The 15,008-nt window shown below is 38.8% G+C and overlaps 1 protein-coding gene across 1 annotated transcript; it reads right to left on the minus strand.

The window, feature by feature from the left end:
- Positions 1 to 208: 208 nt before the first annotated feature.
- Positions 209 to 12,894, minus strand: LOC137589081 (basic helix-loop-helix ARNT-like protein 2). Its single transcript, XM_068306536.1, has 17 exons — positions 12,667 to 12,894; positions 8,145 to 8,238; positions 7,628 to 7,666; positions 7,506 to 7,547; positions 7,196 to 7,353; positions 7,036 to 7,118; positions 6,860 to 6,952; positions 6,052 to 6,169; positions 5,801 to 5,950; positions 4,755 to 4,989; positions 4,213 to 4,319; positions 3,913 to 4,063; positions 3,745 to 3,797; positions 3,551 to 3,665; positions 3,287 to 3,377; positions 2,692 to 2,788; positions 209 to 2,356 (listed from the first exon to the last, which is right to left on the minus strand). The coding sequence occupies exons 1-17, from the start codon at positions 12,881 to 12,883 to the stop codon at positions 2,199 to 2,201; spliced, it is 2,001 nt and encodes a 666-aa protein (XP_068162637.1). The 5' UTR covers positions 12,884 to 12,894; the 3' UTR covers positions 209 to 2,198.
- Positions 12,895 to 15,008: the final 2,114 nt, after the last annotated feature.

Here is a 15,008-nt window from a genome sequence, read left to right on the forward strand (position 1 = left end):
GCCCGTCCACAGAACATAATGAAACTCACCTGCCTTGTCTTTGACAGACATTATGAAAATATATTTTACTAGTGTACTTCACACTTGGATGCTTAACATGAACAAATCTTCATTTTTGATTCCATCTTTGGTAAAAAGTTACTGTACTCACCATATTATGAACTTTTGAAGTGAACTTAAGACAAAGACAGAATTCAGTCCATATGAAAAAAAAAAAGTTTACTCTCAAAGGATTCAACCTCCATTTCTTGTTACAGCAGATACATCAAAAACAATTCACATATAAATATCACTTTTTCATAACCTGTTGACTAAACCTTAGTGGTCATTTCAAATGGCACTAATGGCAACAATATAAAACCATCTAGTACCAACAACTTTGCTTTTAAAGCTTTAGAAAGAGTATGAGGGTTATTTTACAAGTTGGATCGTGTCAAACATGTTCAAGGCAACACAATCACAGCATACTTTCAAGATTAGAGGAACTAGAAATTAAATATCAGTTTACATGTCACTGAAATTGTAAGCAAAGTCCACTCTTGCATACACTGTTTATATGGGCCTGTAGTACATTTCAAAGTTAGTGTGATAGAATTCTACTTTAGTGAACTCACTTTTCTGTAGCTATAGATATGTTTTTAGGATGGTTCATTATTAAATAGCTTGATGTGATTATGTCTGTGACAACTCTTCCAAAGCTCAAAGCTGGTCTTGTAGCTGCATCACCTTCTATTTTCCTTAAAACAAAGCAGCGCAAAAATTGGTCTCTGCTCAGTATCTCCGGATTAGTTTTCATTTTTGCTTAACCTGAAATCGGTAAAATTCACTTAAACCACACGTTCTGCATTTAAACTTATGTATGCTTCTCGTAGTGCACAGGAAAAGAAATTTCATCCAACAAAATAGTTTTTTGGATTTTGTTGAGATCCTTCAAGAGACCCCCCCCCCCCCCAAAAAAAAACAACAACAACAAAAGATTGCGTAAAACACTATGGCCTCCCCAATAGCACAAAACCATATGGATGATTTTTGTGTAAAGGTTCTGCAGCTGCCAAGGAGGATCAGGAGCTGGAATTGTAAGACATGGCACAACATTAAAAACATAATGGCTTGTCTGTTAAACCGAAAGAACCCTCCGCTGTGGGTTTTTCTAGTTCAGCATACAGTAATTACCTTCACAGAACTGTCAGAATGTGATGTGAAGACACAGTTTAGGCATATATGGACTCAGTTCTTCAGTGCACATTCTCTATTAAAAACACCTTTTAACAAAAACTCCATGTAAAGACCCCCCCCCCCATCCCCCTCTCCACTCACGTTTGGACCGTTCCTATCGAGTTGTTGTGGCTTTTGTTTCAAGTACAGGGCTTCCTTCAGTCTGAAACCTTCTGGGCAGAATTCATGACAGTTGCTGTCAATTATGGTCCAGTAGACATCCTGCAAAATATACAATAAGGAACTTCCAAAAATAAATGGAAAAAAAAAAAAGACGTTTCAAGTTTAGCCCCTTAATGCAAAGAGGAATTGTCCCATTTCCTGTCACAGATCAAAACAATCCTAGAAAACAAGTTGTATGGTCAACAGGAGCCAATATTCAAGTAATTCATTAAAAATTCTCCTTTAAATCCATTTACTTTGTGATCAAATTCAGCAAACCTTAAGACTGGACACGTATGGAAACTTGCTCATTCATAATCAGCTCTTAAAATACACTTTTGGATGGTAGTTATGTGACTGCACCAATCAAGGGGTCTGAGAAGGAGTAGACATTCTTTTTTTGCCTTAAACCTGACCCAATACTGGACAAATTTTATACAGCACAGTATTTTCATATCTGGAGATCTTTACAAACATTTAATATAACATTTTATGAAAATACAATGTCAAAGGGATTGGGGAGTTTCTCTGCAGCAGTGCACACAGGAGCCTGGTTCTCTGTCAGGTCACTCATGAGGGGAACAGACAAGTGAGTATCTGAGTTTATCCCCTCTGAAGATGCTGAAGTGTCACCGAAGCCTCACATTCCTCCACGCAACAGCCATAATAATTCTTAGTCTTCTGTCTTCAAGTGCAACATATAATGGCCTTTGGTAAAGGTCCTCTGTGTGAGGACAAATCAGCCATTGAATGAACAAAATGGCCACATTCTCACCAAAGGACACACCACCACGTGAGTGGCTATAAAGTCTATCTGCACTTTAGAAAGGCCAGTGTACGTCCTCAAAGTCTCCTGATTGACTCATGTTCACGTCCGTCTCCAGCAAGCTCATGATGACGGCCAGAGCGGCCTCATCACTGCTGAAGTTACTCAACCCCGGCACCACCATGCTGTCCACGTCCAGCTGGGATGATTCACCTGAGTCAGACAGCAAAGAGAGGAAAAATTAACTCCAAAAACTAAAGTGAAATATCACCTGCAACGATCAATACATCTGTCATGAAACCATATAAAATATACATTTAAATATTAAAAATATTATGTCTTCTGTTACTGTCCCACGAGTGTAGACACACTTCATTCAACGGTTTGCTTTATTTGAGTATTTAAATTGTAGATTCTCATTGAAGTCAGCAAAACTATGAACACATGAAATTACATAGAAAACAAATGCAAAACAAACTTGTAATTAATTTATCTCCTACTGACACAAGAAAAACTGGAACCTTGACTTGGATTGACACCAACAGTACCTGCATGATCAGTAGCTGCACTGCTGGCGCCTGCTGCTGTCCCTGAGTCAGACTGAGCCTGTAGTGAACTGCCTGCTGCCTCCTCTTTACTGGACCCCTGGAACAAGCCACGTTACTTTAACACACACACACACACACACACCTCATGTTTCAGTGTGTGATTAAACATAGGAAATCTTTTGTCCAATGTCTAAATTTTTCTGCATATCAAGTTTTACCATGTCTCCTATGATTTGCTTGTAGAAATACTAAAGACAAATGACTGCTGGGGTGGAAACAAGTTAAAACTTCTGAGTCGAGTACAAGTACACAAACGCGTACCAATACAAGTAACAGCGGTTCTTTATTGCTGCCAAGTTTGCAAATCAAATCCTGTTTGGTACATGCAAATCAAAAACACTCCACATGTTGCCATAAAAAAAAAATACATGAAGGACTACCTTTAACGTGTATATAAATACCATTAGGCATCAACAGCACAAAATCACCAGATAGAGTACACATCAGTATTCATTAGCCTAAACATTTCTACACCTTAACCACACATTTAAACTGAACTCCTTGTGTGTCAGGACTGGTGTCGTGCGTCACTCACACTCTGGCTGGTTTGAGGGGAAACCAGTGGAAATTTCTCCTGCGTCAGACCGAACGGACTGGAAGATCCACTTGATGGAGAGGAATTCATCCTGTTGAAGTAAAGAACCAAAGAGTTCCTTTACTGCAAGTATACCTTTAAGCTATTGACATGAACATTGAGCCTTCTATTGTCTCAGTCCATGGCCTACTGTTACACAAAGCAGTACAAATACAAACAGTGAAGGAATAATGATATTCCTGATTACTTTATTACACAACAAACCTGTAAGTCTCAGTGAGCTCATTTGCAATTTGGGTTCCTATGCTTCCTGCGTAGATCATTGTGCCAGAAGAACCACTGGATATGCTGGGAATTAAGGGTATTTGTTTTGCATCTTCTGTGGAATAAGAAGAGAATATTTTTAAAAAGATAAAATATAAATGAAGGCCTATACAAAATGAGTGTGTCGTTGTTACCTTGAAGTGCTTTGGAGGTGCCTGCCTCAGAGTCTTTTGTGTTAGCAGGCCCTCTGTTGGTGAAAAGTAACATTTATTCTAGTGTACATATTGATTAACTGTATTTGAAGTAAAGATTTGGGAACGGGTGTGCAAAAATCTGAAGCACCTCATTGAATTTGTACTTACGCAACAACCCTGTTTAATGACACGATAAACTCGACTTCTTTGGTCCAAGGATTTGTGAAACTAAACCACTGACTTTGGAGGGAAACATAGGAGCCGTATTTTGTTTTAAACTTGTAGCACGGCGTCTGAATCTTCTCTTTGCTTCGAAGAGCTGCCAAGAGGTTGGATGGAGGATCATCACAAAGCACAGTGGGGGAGGGGAAGAAAAAAAATTATTCATACAAGCTGCCAATCTATTCAAACATGAAATAATTTCAGCATTTATTATTGACAAGTAGATTGATTAAAATGCTCCATCACCTTGCCTGTGTTTCTCTGCGAGAAGCTGCAGGTCATCCTGGTGGAAGAACTCATAACATGATGTGCCAAGAATTTCCTGAGGCAAATAGCCGATAACCGTTGTGGCTCTGTGAAAAGAGGAGGATTAAGATGGAGTTTTTGGCTTTATCAGCTTCCCCCAGCATCACTTAGGATCGTATCAGTTTAAAAAAAAAAAAACATTAAAAAAAACACGAACAGCGATGGGACGAAAATGAAATGCATTGAAGAGCCTTCTCCACATTTAACAGTGACATGTGGGGAAATTTGATAACATGATTCACTATACTTGTATGAAATTACTTCCCAAAAAGTGATGAGTTGCATGTGATGCCGTCAAGACGCACAGCCCCTTCTGAGAAACAACGGTAAAGAGAAAAGATTATCTCAAAAATCATGCTGCAGGCTCTGATGCCTCCTCATGAACCATTTATGTCCTCAGTGGAAACGTGTGGATAGCAAAAAAAAAACAAAACAAAAAAAACGAAAGTAAGACAATGAGTGTCTGCAACCACAACACTCACCGTTGGTCCACGAAAGTGAACTTCCCATCGATCGCACAGCGAGTGACGAACTCGGCAGGCTTGACGTGAATGTCTTTGGAAGGCTGGTGGGACACGTGAGGGAGGAGGCGACACACCGTCACCAGGCAGGTCAGGCTTGAGGCTTCCTTCTCAGCGTCCCCCTCTGAGTCCAGCTGGGCGCTCGGCCAGCTCCGCATGTATCCAGTGCAGTACAGGGTGCAGTATCTGTAAGCATCTACGGCCAGAAACCACCGGAAATGTACAGATATCAGGCTGTGTTTACACAGCAGGAAGAAAGGGATGTCATTTTGATTCTTTTCAAGCAGTTATGTCAATTAAACTCATAATAATACAAAAAACGATGGATCGTGATGAAAGAAGAGCAAACTATCACCTGGATTTATTTTCAGATGCAGATAAAGCTTTTTAAAACAGGATACAGTATTTTCCGCACTATAAGGCGCACTGGATTATAAGGCGCACCCTTCAATGAATGATACATTAAAAAAAAACAAAGGCACACTGGATTGAGGTTACAGCTGAGAGTTGAGAACTCAATGAATGTCCTATTTAATGTCCTGTTTTCACATACAAGGTGCACTGTCTGGCTTTTGGGTGCGCCTTATAATGTGGAAAATACTGTTGTTAGAAACTAACTGGTTAATGCCAGAATACCATGGGGATTGGAGAGCATATATTATCATATACCTGTATTGTTATACAGCATGTATATTGGCTTTGAGTACTTCCAATGGTATTTTTACATGGAAATATCAGTTATTGTGGTTTTAATGAGTAAAACCATCACTAACAAAAGGAGTTCAAGGCTTTTCCATAAAAGCAAATGTGTTTTCTCCATCATAGAGAACGTCTCCATGTTCAACATGAGGCATCTGAAAGCAGAATCGTTGATGTTGCTCAGATCAATTAAACCGTATTAGAATCAACTTCTCTATGCTGACATTGGTATTAAAACCTGATGCAGTCACTGCTGCATAAATATTGTTGGAAAACCCTTAAAATCCAGACCCCCAATCCAAAAGCACCTTTTTTTTTGGAAGTACTGGGCAGCGAGTGTTTGTCTTTATGCTTCCCCATCATCCGGTTGTGCTTCATCCGGCAAAAGAAGGATCTCCGAGCTCCTGTGGTCATATGAAAGGACCTGACGGGGGCCTCTGCTGGGCCCTGAACCCCAGCTGTTCACAGAAAGACAGCAGTCACAGCAATGACATGTGGCTAATCCCAGATCGCTCCGTGGTCCTGTGCGCATCATAGTCATGTCTCAAACCCGACTCACTTGCAGCATCAGCGAGGCGTTGCCTAGGGAAGGATTCTGAAGCGGCCAGCTGTTCCTTCACCTTGTTGATGTCTTTAGGGTGGATGAAATCGAACAAGCTCTGCCCGGTTAGCTCAAACTGGAAGCCCAAGAGAAAAACATCCACTAATTTACTATCTAGGATACACGCCATTGCTTCATGTTGTGATTTCAAAAAATAATTTTAGTGGATTCCAACTAGTCTGCAATCAGTTATTCATGAAGTCGCACACATCAGACTTTCATGCGCTTAAAACGATGCAGAAATTCTTGTATTTTACATCAACTCTGCAGACAAACCATGTCTGACTCAATAACTACGCACGCTTCTTAGGGTTTGTTTGTTTCATTACTTCCTGTTGAATTGATCCGTCCTCTCTTTTCATTCACGTCCTGCTCTGGAGATTTCCTTGCCGTCTCATTAACCTGTTCTACTCTGGTTAGCTTCACATCTTGACCCGTCTTGTACGTAGTACAAGACAAGACTACACCCATTCAGAAACATTGATCTTGGCTTGTAAATCTATCAAATTAGTGATTTTTTTGGATAATATTACAAGTTAGTTACTCACCTTTACACTTTATTTGATTTTAATTAGATTCGATTTCATTATAAGATGTTTTTAGAATTCTCTCCTGGGATTTTTGAAGTTTTGTGGTTAAATTATTGTGTTCATTGCTCAATAATTGTACTGTTGAATGTTGGGCATGTTATTCAGCTGAACTGGTTGGATGGTCTAGCTATGCATACAACAACTGGAAAGTGAGATGTGCAATGAGCGCCACACACCCGACTAAAGTTCAGGATCTTGGAAACGGACTCCGAGATGAAGAGAATTTTCGCCCGGTCACAACTTACGACTAACAAGAACCCGTCTGCTGCCTGGTAGAGACAGAAAGAAACACATAGATGGAGAATATGACAGAATCCATTCAGACTAGCTGGGGGTGTACATCAGTACCTACCCGGAGCACAAGGTGCCTCAGATCATCATGAGGGAGGATGGACGCCTTGTGGCTGGTGTCTGTGAAGGCGCTGCTCATCCCAGCTTGAAAACACGGGAGACAAAAGAATCTTAGATGGACCTCATTGGACCACCAACATTTAAAATGCCTTTTGTTTTACCCTTAAGGGCTTTCAGGTGCTGTACCGCCTTCCGCAGCACAGTGAGTTTGTCCAGTTTTCGAGCCATGGGCTGACAGGCAGGGATCATGGCCGACAGCTCGTCGATGAGGTTGTTCATTTTATCCCGTCGGCGCTTCTCAATCTGGCTGTGAGGCTCCCTGGAGACACAGACAGAAAACAGCTCCACATAAATGACCTCAACTCCTTGCTCGAGTTTATGTAGAATGGTGAAAATCGCCAGTATTCATTTCTGTCCACATTAAACACTAAAATGACACTATTTAGTTAAAAAACAAAAACAAAAAATCACCTGAAGCACTTCATTTTGGCATGTTGATCCTCTTCTTCAGATCTGAAAATAAAGGCATCACTTCAGAGACAAATATCAGACATTATCCTCTACCAAGATGTATGTATATGAAGAAAAGATACCTGCTGAGGTATTCATCCATTTGGAAGTTGAGGCTTTGCCTGTAAAAAATAAAGACTTAAATTAATGATTGATTGATTGATTAACGGCAGTAAACGTGCTCACAAAATACTTGTTTCCCTCAAATGCTGTTCACAAATTCATCCAATCCAGTGCTCTTTTCTACTTTATCAAGACGATCCATCCACACGACAGGTGAAGCGTGTGAAGACGCTGATTGGACGACATGATTACTGCACAAGTGGGCGTGGCCACAGCAAAAAAGCCTTCCTTCACCTGAGAGTTTGAGGAGAAATTTGTTGTGTAGTGCAATATTAATCCGTTTTTAACCATTTGACTGTGATCGTTGTACACATTTCATATACATGGAGTGATCCGTGGTCAAAATAGTGATATGCTACGTCTGACAAGTGCATGGATTGTCTTGTTTTTCCAAAACATCATGAATGGGAGGAAAAGCTAAAGTGGTGATTCTGTTATCTCCGATTGTCTTTAATAATGAAAACATCGACATCTGACCTCTCCTCCACATCTCCTTTTCGTTTCCTTGGCAGCTCAACCGGTGACAGCAAGGAGTTTGCTTGGCTTGGGTCTTCTTCCTCTGCAGTGGTATCTGAATGATGAGAATAATCATCACAGTCATGACAGACACTAAATGAATGCATCAGCCTTGAGACCTCTGTCAGCTGTGTTGTCAGGAAATAAAAAGAATGAAAACCTGCTATTCTGCCTCAAGTTTCTGTTTGCTTTGTGCAGATACCAAGAAGTGATGAAGAATTATTCATCAGCAGTGAAGGTGATGAGTGCATGTGCTGATAATCAGAATCAAATTTAAATGAATGGTGTGATACAATGCAATTACCCATGTTGCTTTAAATTGGAAATAATACTTCACATAATGCAATCTTCAGATTATAATAGCTGTATTTGATTTATGCATTTTGAAAGTCATCATCCCCAAGGCTGACTGACTTCCTGCATCACTGGATTTCTCACAACCTGAGGAGAAACCCAACAACAGGAAGTCAGTGTTTGTCTCCACAGGTGAGCTCACCAAACCACACCTCTGACACGACTCCTAAATGGGTTTGTAGTGGCAGCAGTTATTTTCTCACACAGGAATGGGTGTCAATCGGGGGAATATGACACACGCCTGAGAGAACTACACACACACACACACACACATTCTGTCTCCAGGTGGTCTGTGAGTGCATTGACTGAAGGCTGCCATCAAATGGCGCCAAACCCCCGTCTGTGCTCAGAGTTTGTCAGTTCAAACGGCACGTGAGGGCAAACGGGTTTGGACTACAGTCTTACCTAATGCTTATATAATGCTGTAACACTGACCTACTTCCCTCTCCCTCACTGTGACATCAATTCAGGGGGACAAATATCAATAAAAGTGAACAAAGCCTTTCAACATCTACAACAATCCACCATGACTGACCCATATTCTCCAATTTTTCTAACTAAACGAGGAAGTAATTGATCAGAATGACAAACTTTCAAGTAGCCCAAATTTTTATGTGAGTTTTTTTTTTTAAATGATAAATTTAAAAGTTTATCTTTTTGCAAATATGTGAATCATATTGTATGTGTAGATTCTTAAGAGGAAACCTAGAAATAAATAAAGTCAGAGAATGACTTTTATAATTAAGGTAGAAAGGTAGAAAATTATATTTAAAATACGTTTTCCATTTTTAATTAAATACATTTTATTTATATTGACACAATTTTCTCTAATTCCCTGGAGGAATTTAGTGGGTCATCATCACTGACGCAAAAGTGGAATGCGAGCCCAGATCTGCCTGATCATTCCACCCCCCCATTGCTCTCAGTCATTGGACAAAAAAACAAGCCAGCCACTACGTAAAAAAAAAAGTTCTCCTATTTAACAGTGATGGAAAAATTCTGACATTAAACATAGTGAACTATTAATGAATCTATCAAAGTGAACTATTAATGAATCTATCAAAGTGAACTATTAATGAATCTATCAAAGTAGGATGGATTTTGTAAAATGTTTGAATTGGATCTGTTGTTATTTTGTCAACGTGCATACAAATTATAATACAGGTGTTATTCTGTTTAGCAATGTTTGTGTAATTTTGATAAAGATTAGGCTTTAATGTAAAGAAAAACAACTCACATGTGGACATTTTCGTTCACATCTTGAAATGTTACATTCAAATGATGATGGGAAAATTCCTGCTACAACAATGCTTTTTATGGAATATAAAAATGTCCAGTTTGATGTGAATCAAGATCATAATCTCAATATGATGAACTGAAACTATTTGTCAAAAATAGGTCATGCCATTTTTTTAAAATTTCCATGCGAAGCAATACACGAATCGTAAAGAAGTTTATCATCAGATTCAGATTTTTCATATAAATTGGCAGAAATTTTCTTTTACAGTTGCAAAATCTTACCACCTTCAACCTCAACACGTCCTCAGAACCATTCAAACTACTAATATTTACCATCTTTAGCACTTCTGACACATCTGTTCTTCATTCAGCTGTTTTGCATCACCTTCAAACTCAAGCAAGAGTTCTTGCTTTTATTATATTCAACACAACTGCTTCAAGGCCATAGTTTCAACATCCATCAACAGTACTCTCTCTCTCTCTCTCTCTCTCTCTCTCTCTCCGTCTCTCACTCACTCAACCCAAAGAAGTGGGTTGTCCACCTTGTTGAGGTTTCTTCCTGTTAATAGGCTACGTGTTTACTCACCGCTGTCAAGCATTTGCTCATTTTGTTGGGTCTATATAATAAAAAGCTAGTCTAAACTACACTAACTAAAAATTTGAACAAAAACATATTTTTATCGTTACTTTGTTACTGAGTATTCTGTTGGGTGATACGTTGGTTCATAAATGTCAAAAATCTAATTAAGAAGACAAAATGTGTGATTTGGATTATTTTTTGCACAGAAGAAAGGCAGATTAATTTTCTTTCATCCCTCTGACTAATAGGAGAATGGTATAAGCCTTATGGGGTTGACCCTGGTTCAACAAGTAAAACAGCAATCATATTTGCCCCTTAGACAATGTTAGGAATGCACAACTTTTCAAGGCTTTGATGCATTACTCAAAATATTAACAACAACATTAGGAAAATATCTTATTCATTTTGTTCATGTTGTTCATGTTGTTCTTCATAGTTTTATTCTCCTCAGGTGATTAAATGGTGCAGAAGACAAGCCGTGAATCCCACAGCTAACAGAAGATATTTCTGTCATTTTCCAGGAAATATTTTACACATCATTTATCATATATGGTCAAAGGTAACATATATAAAATGGATGTCTCGAAGTGTGTAGTGTGATATACATCCAGACAATAATGTAAAGCTGCTGGAAACACAAGCACAATCATTTGTAAAATAGTATTATAGATAAAGGAATTCTTTATTGATGGTAGCTGCTGTCCAGTATAGATAAGGCTTGAAGGAAACAAACAGCATCTGAGACAGTTGTGTTTAGAGGCATGTGATCAGCTTAAGAAATATATCAAGATGACCTTGACTTATTTCATGAAAGAAAGGGATGCAGATTTATTATATGTGAAGGACTGCTTGTATCTTTGCCATGATAAAGATCCACTCTGGTTTTAAAAATAAATTTCCTATCTTTAAGTAAAGTACTTCATTCACTTTAAATGCAGAAATACTAAACATTATCTGATATGTTAATTTGATTCACAGATTAAATTCTATAGTGTAGTTGAGCAAGGATACAGTAGCAAGGTTCTGCACTCAGGAACTCAATTATTTTATATTTTATGTGATTTTATTTTTGCTTATAAAGCGATCACAGGTCGTATAATATTTATAAACTGTAAGTTTTAGAACTATATTTTATTACCCAGTTTTATTTGTCTTTTAACACTTTTTTCAGTATGACATACAAATTTCTTTGCCAAGGACTGCTCTGTGTGATTAAAGATTACATGACAGTAAAGCATTGATTTAATGCATTTAATATTATCCTCCTGACAAACAGACCAATATTTAAACTGTAAATATGCTAATGTATAAATGCCCATTGTCATGTCTGCTTGAAATTAGAGTGGTTATAAGTTAATGGTTAAATGAACTCTACGCTTGTTCAGTTAATTAAAACTAAACTAATCAAGAAGGTTTTACATTTATTCACAGAATACTTGTTATGTGGATGCCAACTGGAGGTGATGATTAGATTATAAGTACCTATATTGCATTGCACAGAGATATAAGATCTTTAAAACGTGTGACCATGGCAGTGTGGTATTTAATAAAGTTGGGTCAAACATTTAATTTCCTCCATTAGTGTTTTCTGTGTCGGAGCTACATGGGCAGACTGTCTCCCTCTGCTGGCCGGTGAGGGCAGCGCTGCTCCACTGATCTACTGACCCAGTTTTGAAAAAGCTGAATGACGAACCTCGTGGAGCCACTTAGACTGGCCTCCTCAGGGTTAGAATCTAAAACTAAATTCACATTTTTATATGACAACCATTCCAAAGTAATGTCACACAAAGCCAATGATAACGGATAAATATATTTTGTTAGGGTTAAATGGACTGTTGCCACGGTTACAGTCACGTGGTTTCCTGAGGTTTCGAGTCGTTCTTCACTTCCAACTACGAAACAAAGCGTCCCTCCCGCGCGTACCGACGGACAGGGGCGCGTATAAGGACTGTATGTTGGTGTCTGGCTGATCCAAACCGGTTCTAAAGATAATAACGATTGACTTTAACCACTAGCTTTGTGTTGGTGTTGCTCCTGACTAAATGTATTTTGTGTTGTCACACATTAATGTAACCATAAAGTTTAATTCTCATGACAAGAACTTCTCTCTCTGACACTTGGATTGCCTTCAGCTGTAAAACAGTTCTACTTGTTGCATGAACTGGTACAAAAGTGCCATCTGGGAATATTAGATAAATGTGGTGTTGTTGCAGAAAAATGATTTTTAAAAAAGTGAATTTTTAAAAACATGTAAGTTGATTGAGATCCAGATAAAGCAAAAACAAATGCAACCGGTCTCGGAGAACCTACCTGCTCCTCTGTCCGCAGCCCCGTCGGAGCCACCGGCCGACATGCCTGCAGCCGTGCGCCGGTGTGACCGGTGAAGACTACGGAGCGCCGCCGCGCATGTGAGCCGCCGGCTGTCGTAGTACAGAGGAGGAGATGAGGAGGAGAAAAGCGAGCCGGGAGCCGGCGGTGGCCTAAAATTTACTTCATTTTTCCCCCTCATCCCTCCTCCTGTGTACATTTTTATATAGGAGGCGGAGTGGTGGGGAGGGGCGAGCGGAGACGAGGAAGACGCATCACCAATCTCCTTTAGAAAACCCAGAGAAGAGGGAAGATTTAAACCGTGTCTCCTCCTTCATTGCCTTTTTTGGTTCATTCATGACTTTTAATCCTGGAGAGTAAACTAGTTAAACTAGGACTGTCATTTGAGGTCTTCTCAGTCCTGAGTCAGCATTCCTGGAATTGTGGAAATTGAACAAATTATGTACTAACTGACAATTCCAAATTGTCTAACAGGAGGGATATTGAGCTTGTGATGACGCTGTTATGATCATTTAAAATTCAATTTTTTATAATATGAGCCGACAAAGCAGTGGGAAGCTGGTTTCCCAGTCGGTTCCCTCATGATGGTGACCTGAACTGCGGTTCGAGCGCTTCGGTCCCGATTTGACGCTCCTGGCTTCCCCAAAACACAGAGACGATGATGAGGAGGTCCCACTCTATCATTATTTTGTGGCACCTCGACCACAACAACACGGTCGTTCGTAAATCCGTGACATAGAAAACAAATTCTGCCAGGATAATACAACATCTCATGGTTCATTTTTGGAGGTGGGAGTAAGCCACGCAGACACGGCAAAAACACTCAAACTCCACTCAGAGCTACCCAGAGCTCCACCGTGCCACCTCATTTATAATTATATATAGATTTAATAATTAAAGACCTCGTTTTTAGTATAAAATATTGATGTCCAATTTCATTTCCCCACACAAACAGGAAATCTTTCTCAGTAAAAAAAAAAAAAAAAAAGTCTTCAAATTATAATTTGTTACTCACTCACAAATGATTGTCATTAATTCAAAACCTGATATATAAATGTACCATTCTGCAAAGTAAGACATCATCATTACAGCTGACGATCTTTGTCCTCACCTACATAGTGTAACTCGAGACCTTTGCACGAGACTTTACGTAAGGAGGAAGGCAGCACGTGCCAGTGAGAAACGTGTTGACCTATATATTATATAACTTTGCGGTCACGTGCCGGTTTGGCTGCGCTAACCCATTTAAAGTCCGTCTGCGGAGAAAGTCACCCTGTGTGTTAACTTTAAAATACACCGGGGACGTTTGAGGCACTCATTTACTCCAAAGGCGCTACTTTTAATTTAAATTAAAAAAAAAAAAAAAATCATAGATACGGCTTATCAGAGGTATGTGTGTGTGTGCAGTAAAAATAAATAAATAAATAAATAAATTTAAAAAAAAAAAGTTAAAGCAAATATGTGTAGCGTTTGTGGCCTTATTGTTTTAAATTTTCACATTTATAACGATCAGTAAATATTTGATAAAAGGTGACAGTAATTCAGAATAGGTACAGTCCGGGTCTGACATACTTCTACCTTTGGTTCTTGTCTGGTCCTGTTTTTTTAAATTAACTGTGACACTCGGCTCTGTCTGCTCTCCTGATGATCACACAGTTTTCTTTTTCTTCAACTGTGAAGGAAATAATGTTGCTCTCTTTTCCCAGTTCATAGCTGGGACTGGTCCGCAGGCTGCAAATATTTTAAATGTCCTAAGTTTGTCACAAATTTGTTGGTTGATTATAAAAAGATAAGAATCAAAATTTACTTTGACAAAAACAACTTTATGTAAGCCAAAAAATGTTGTTTTCCTTGACCCATTACTTTTTTAAATTCAGGCCAGTGAGACTCCATCTTTCTTAGAATAGTTAGTCAACCTTGTGATTAAATCAGTGCAAGAATAAGATTGTCCATATATTGCTATATTTTTGACAATACTGGTGTCAAAACATGAAGAAAATAAATAACCTAAAAGCAGGGTAATTGGGGTAAAGGATTAAGCAACCACATGCTTGACTTGGTGGAAAAATGATTTTCATGTTTTGCTGTGACAGAGCGGTAATAATACTACTATTATCATTATTCAAAATAATAATTTTTCATAAGTAAAATCTATTTTGAGACACATTTGCAAACAGTAGGTGCAGTATACGTATGTGGTATATGTATGTGGTATATGTAGGTGTATATATGTAGGTATACGTATGAGCAATCAGGCTATGGCTAATCTGAAAATCAAAAGAGGGAAAACACTTTCAAGCATTATATAATTAAAATGCACACAG

Source organism: Antennarius striatus, chromosome 22 (genome assembly GCF_040054535.1).
Source record: "Antennarius striatus isolate MH-2024 chromosome 22, ASM4005453v1, whole genome shotgun sequence".
Lineage (NCBI taxonomy): Eukaryota > Metazoa > Chordata > Actinopteri > Lophiiformes > Antennariidae > Antennarius > Antennarius striatus.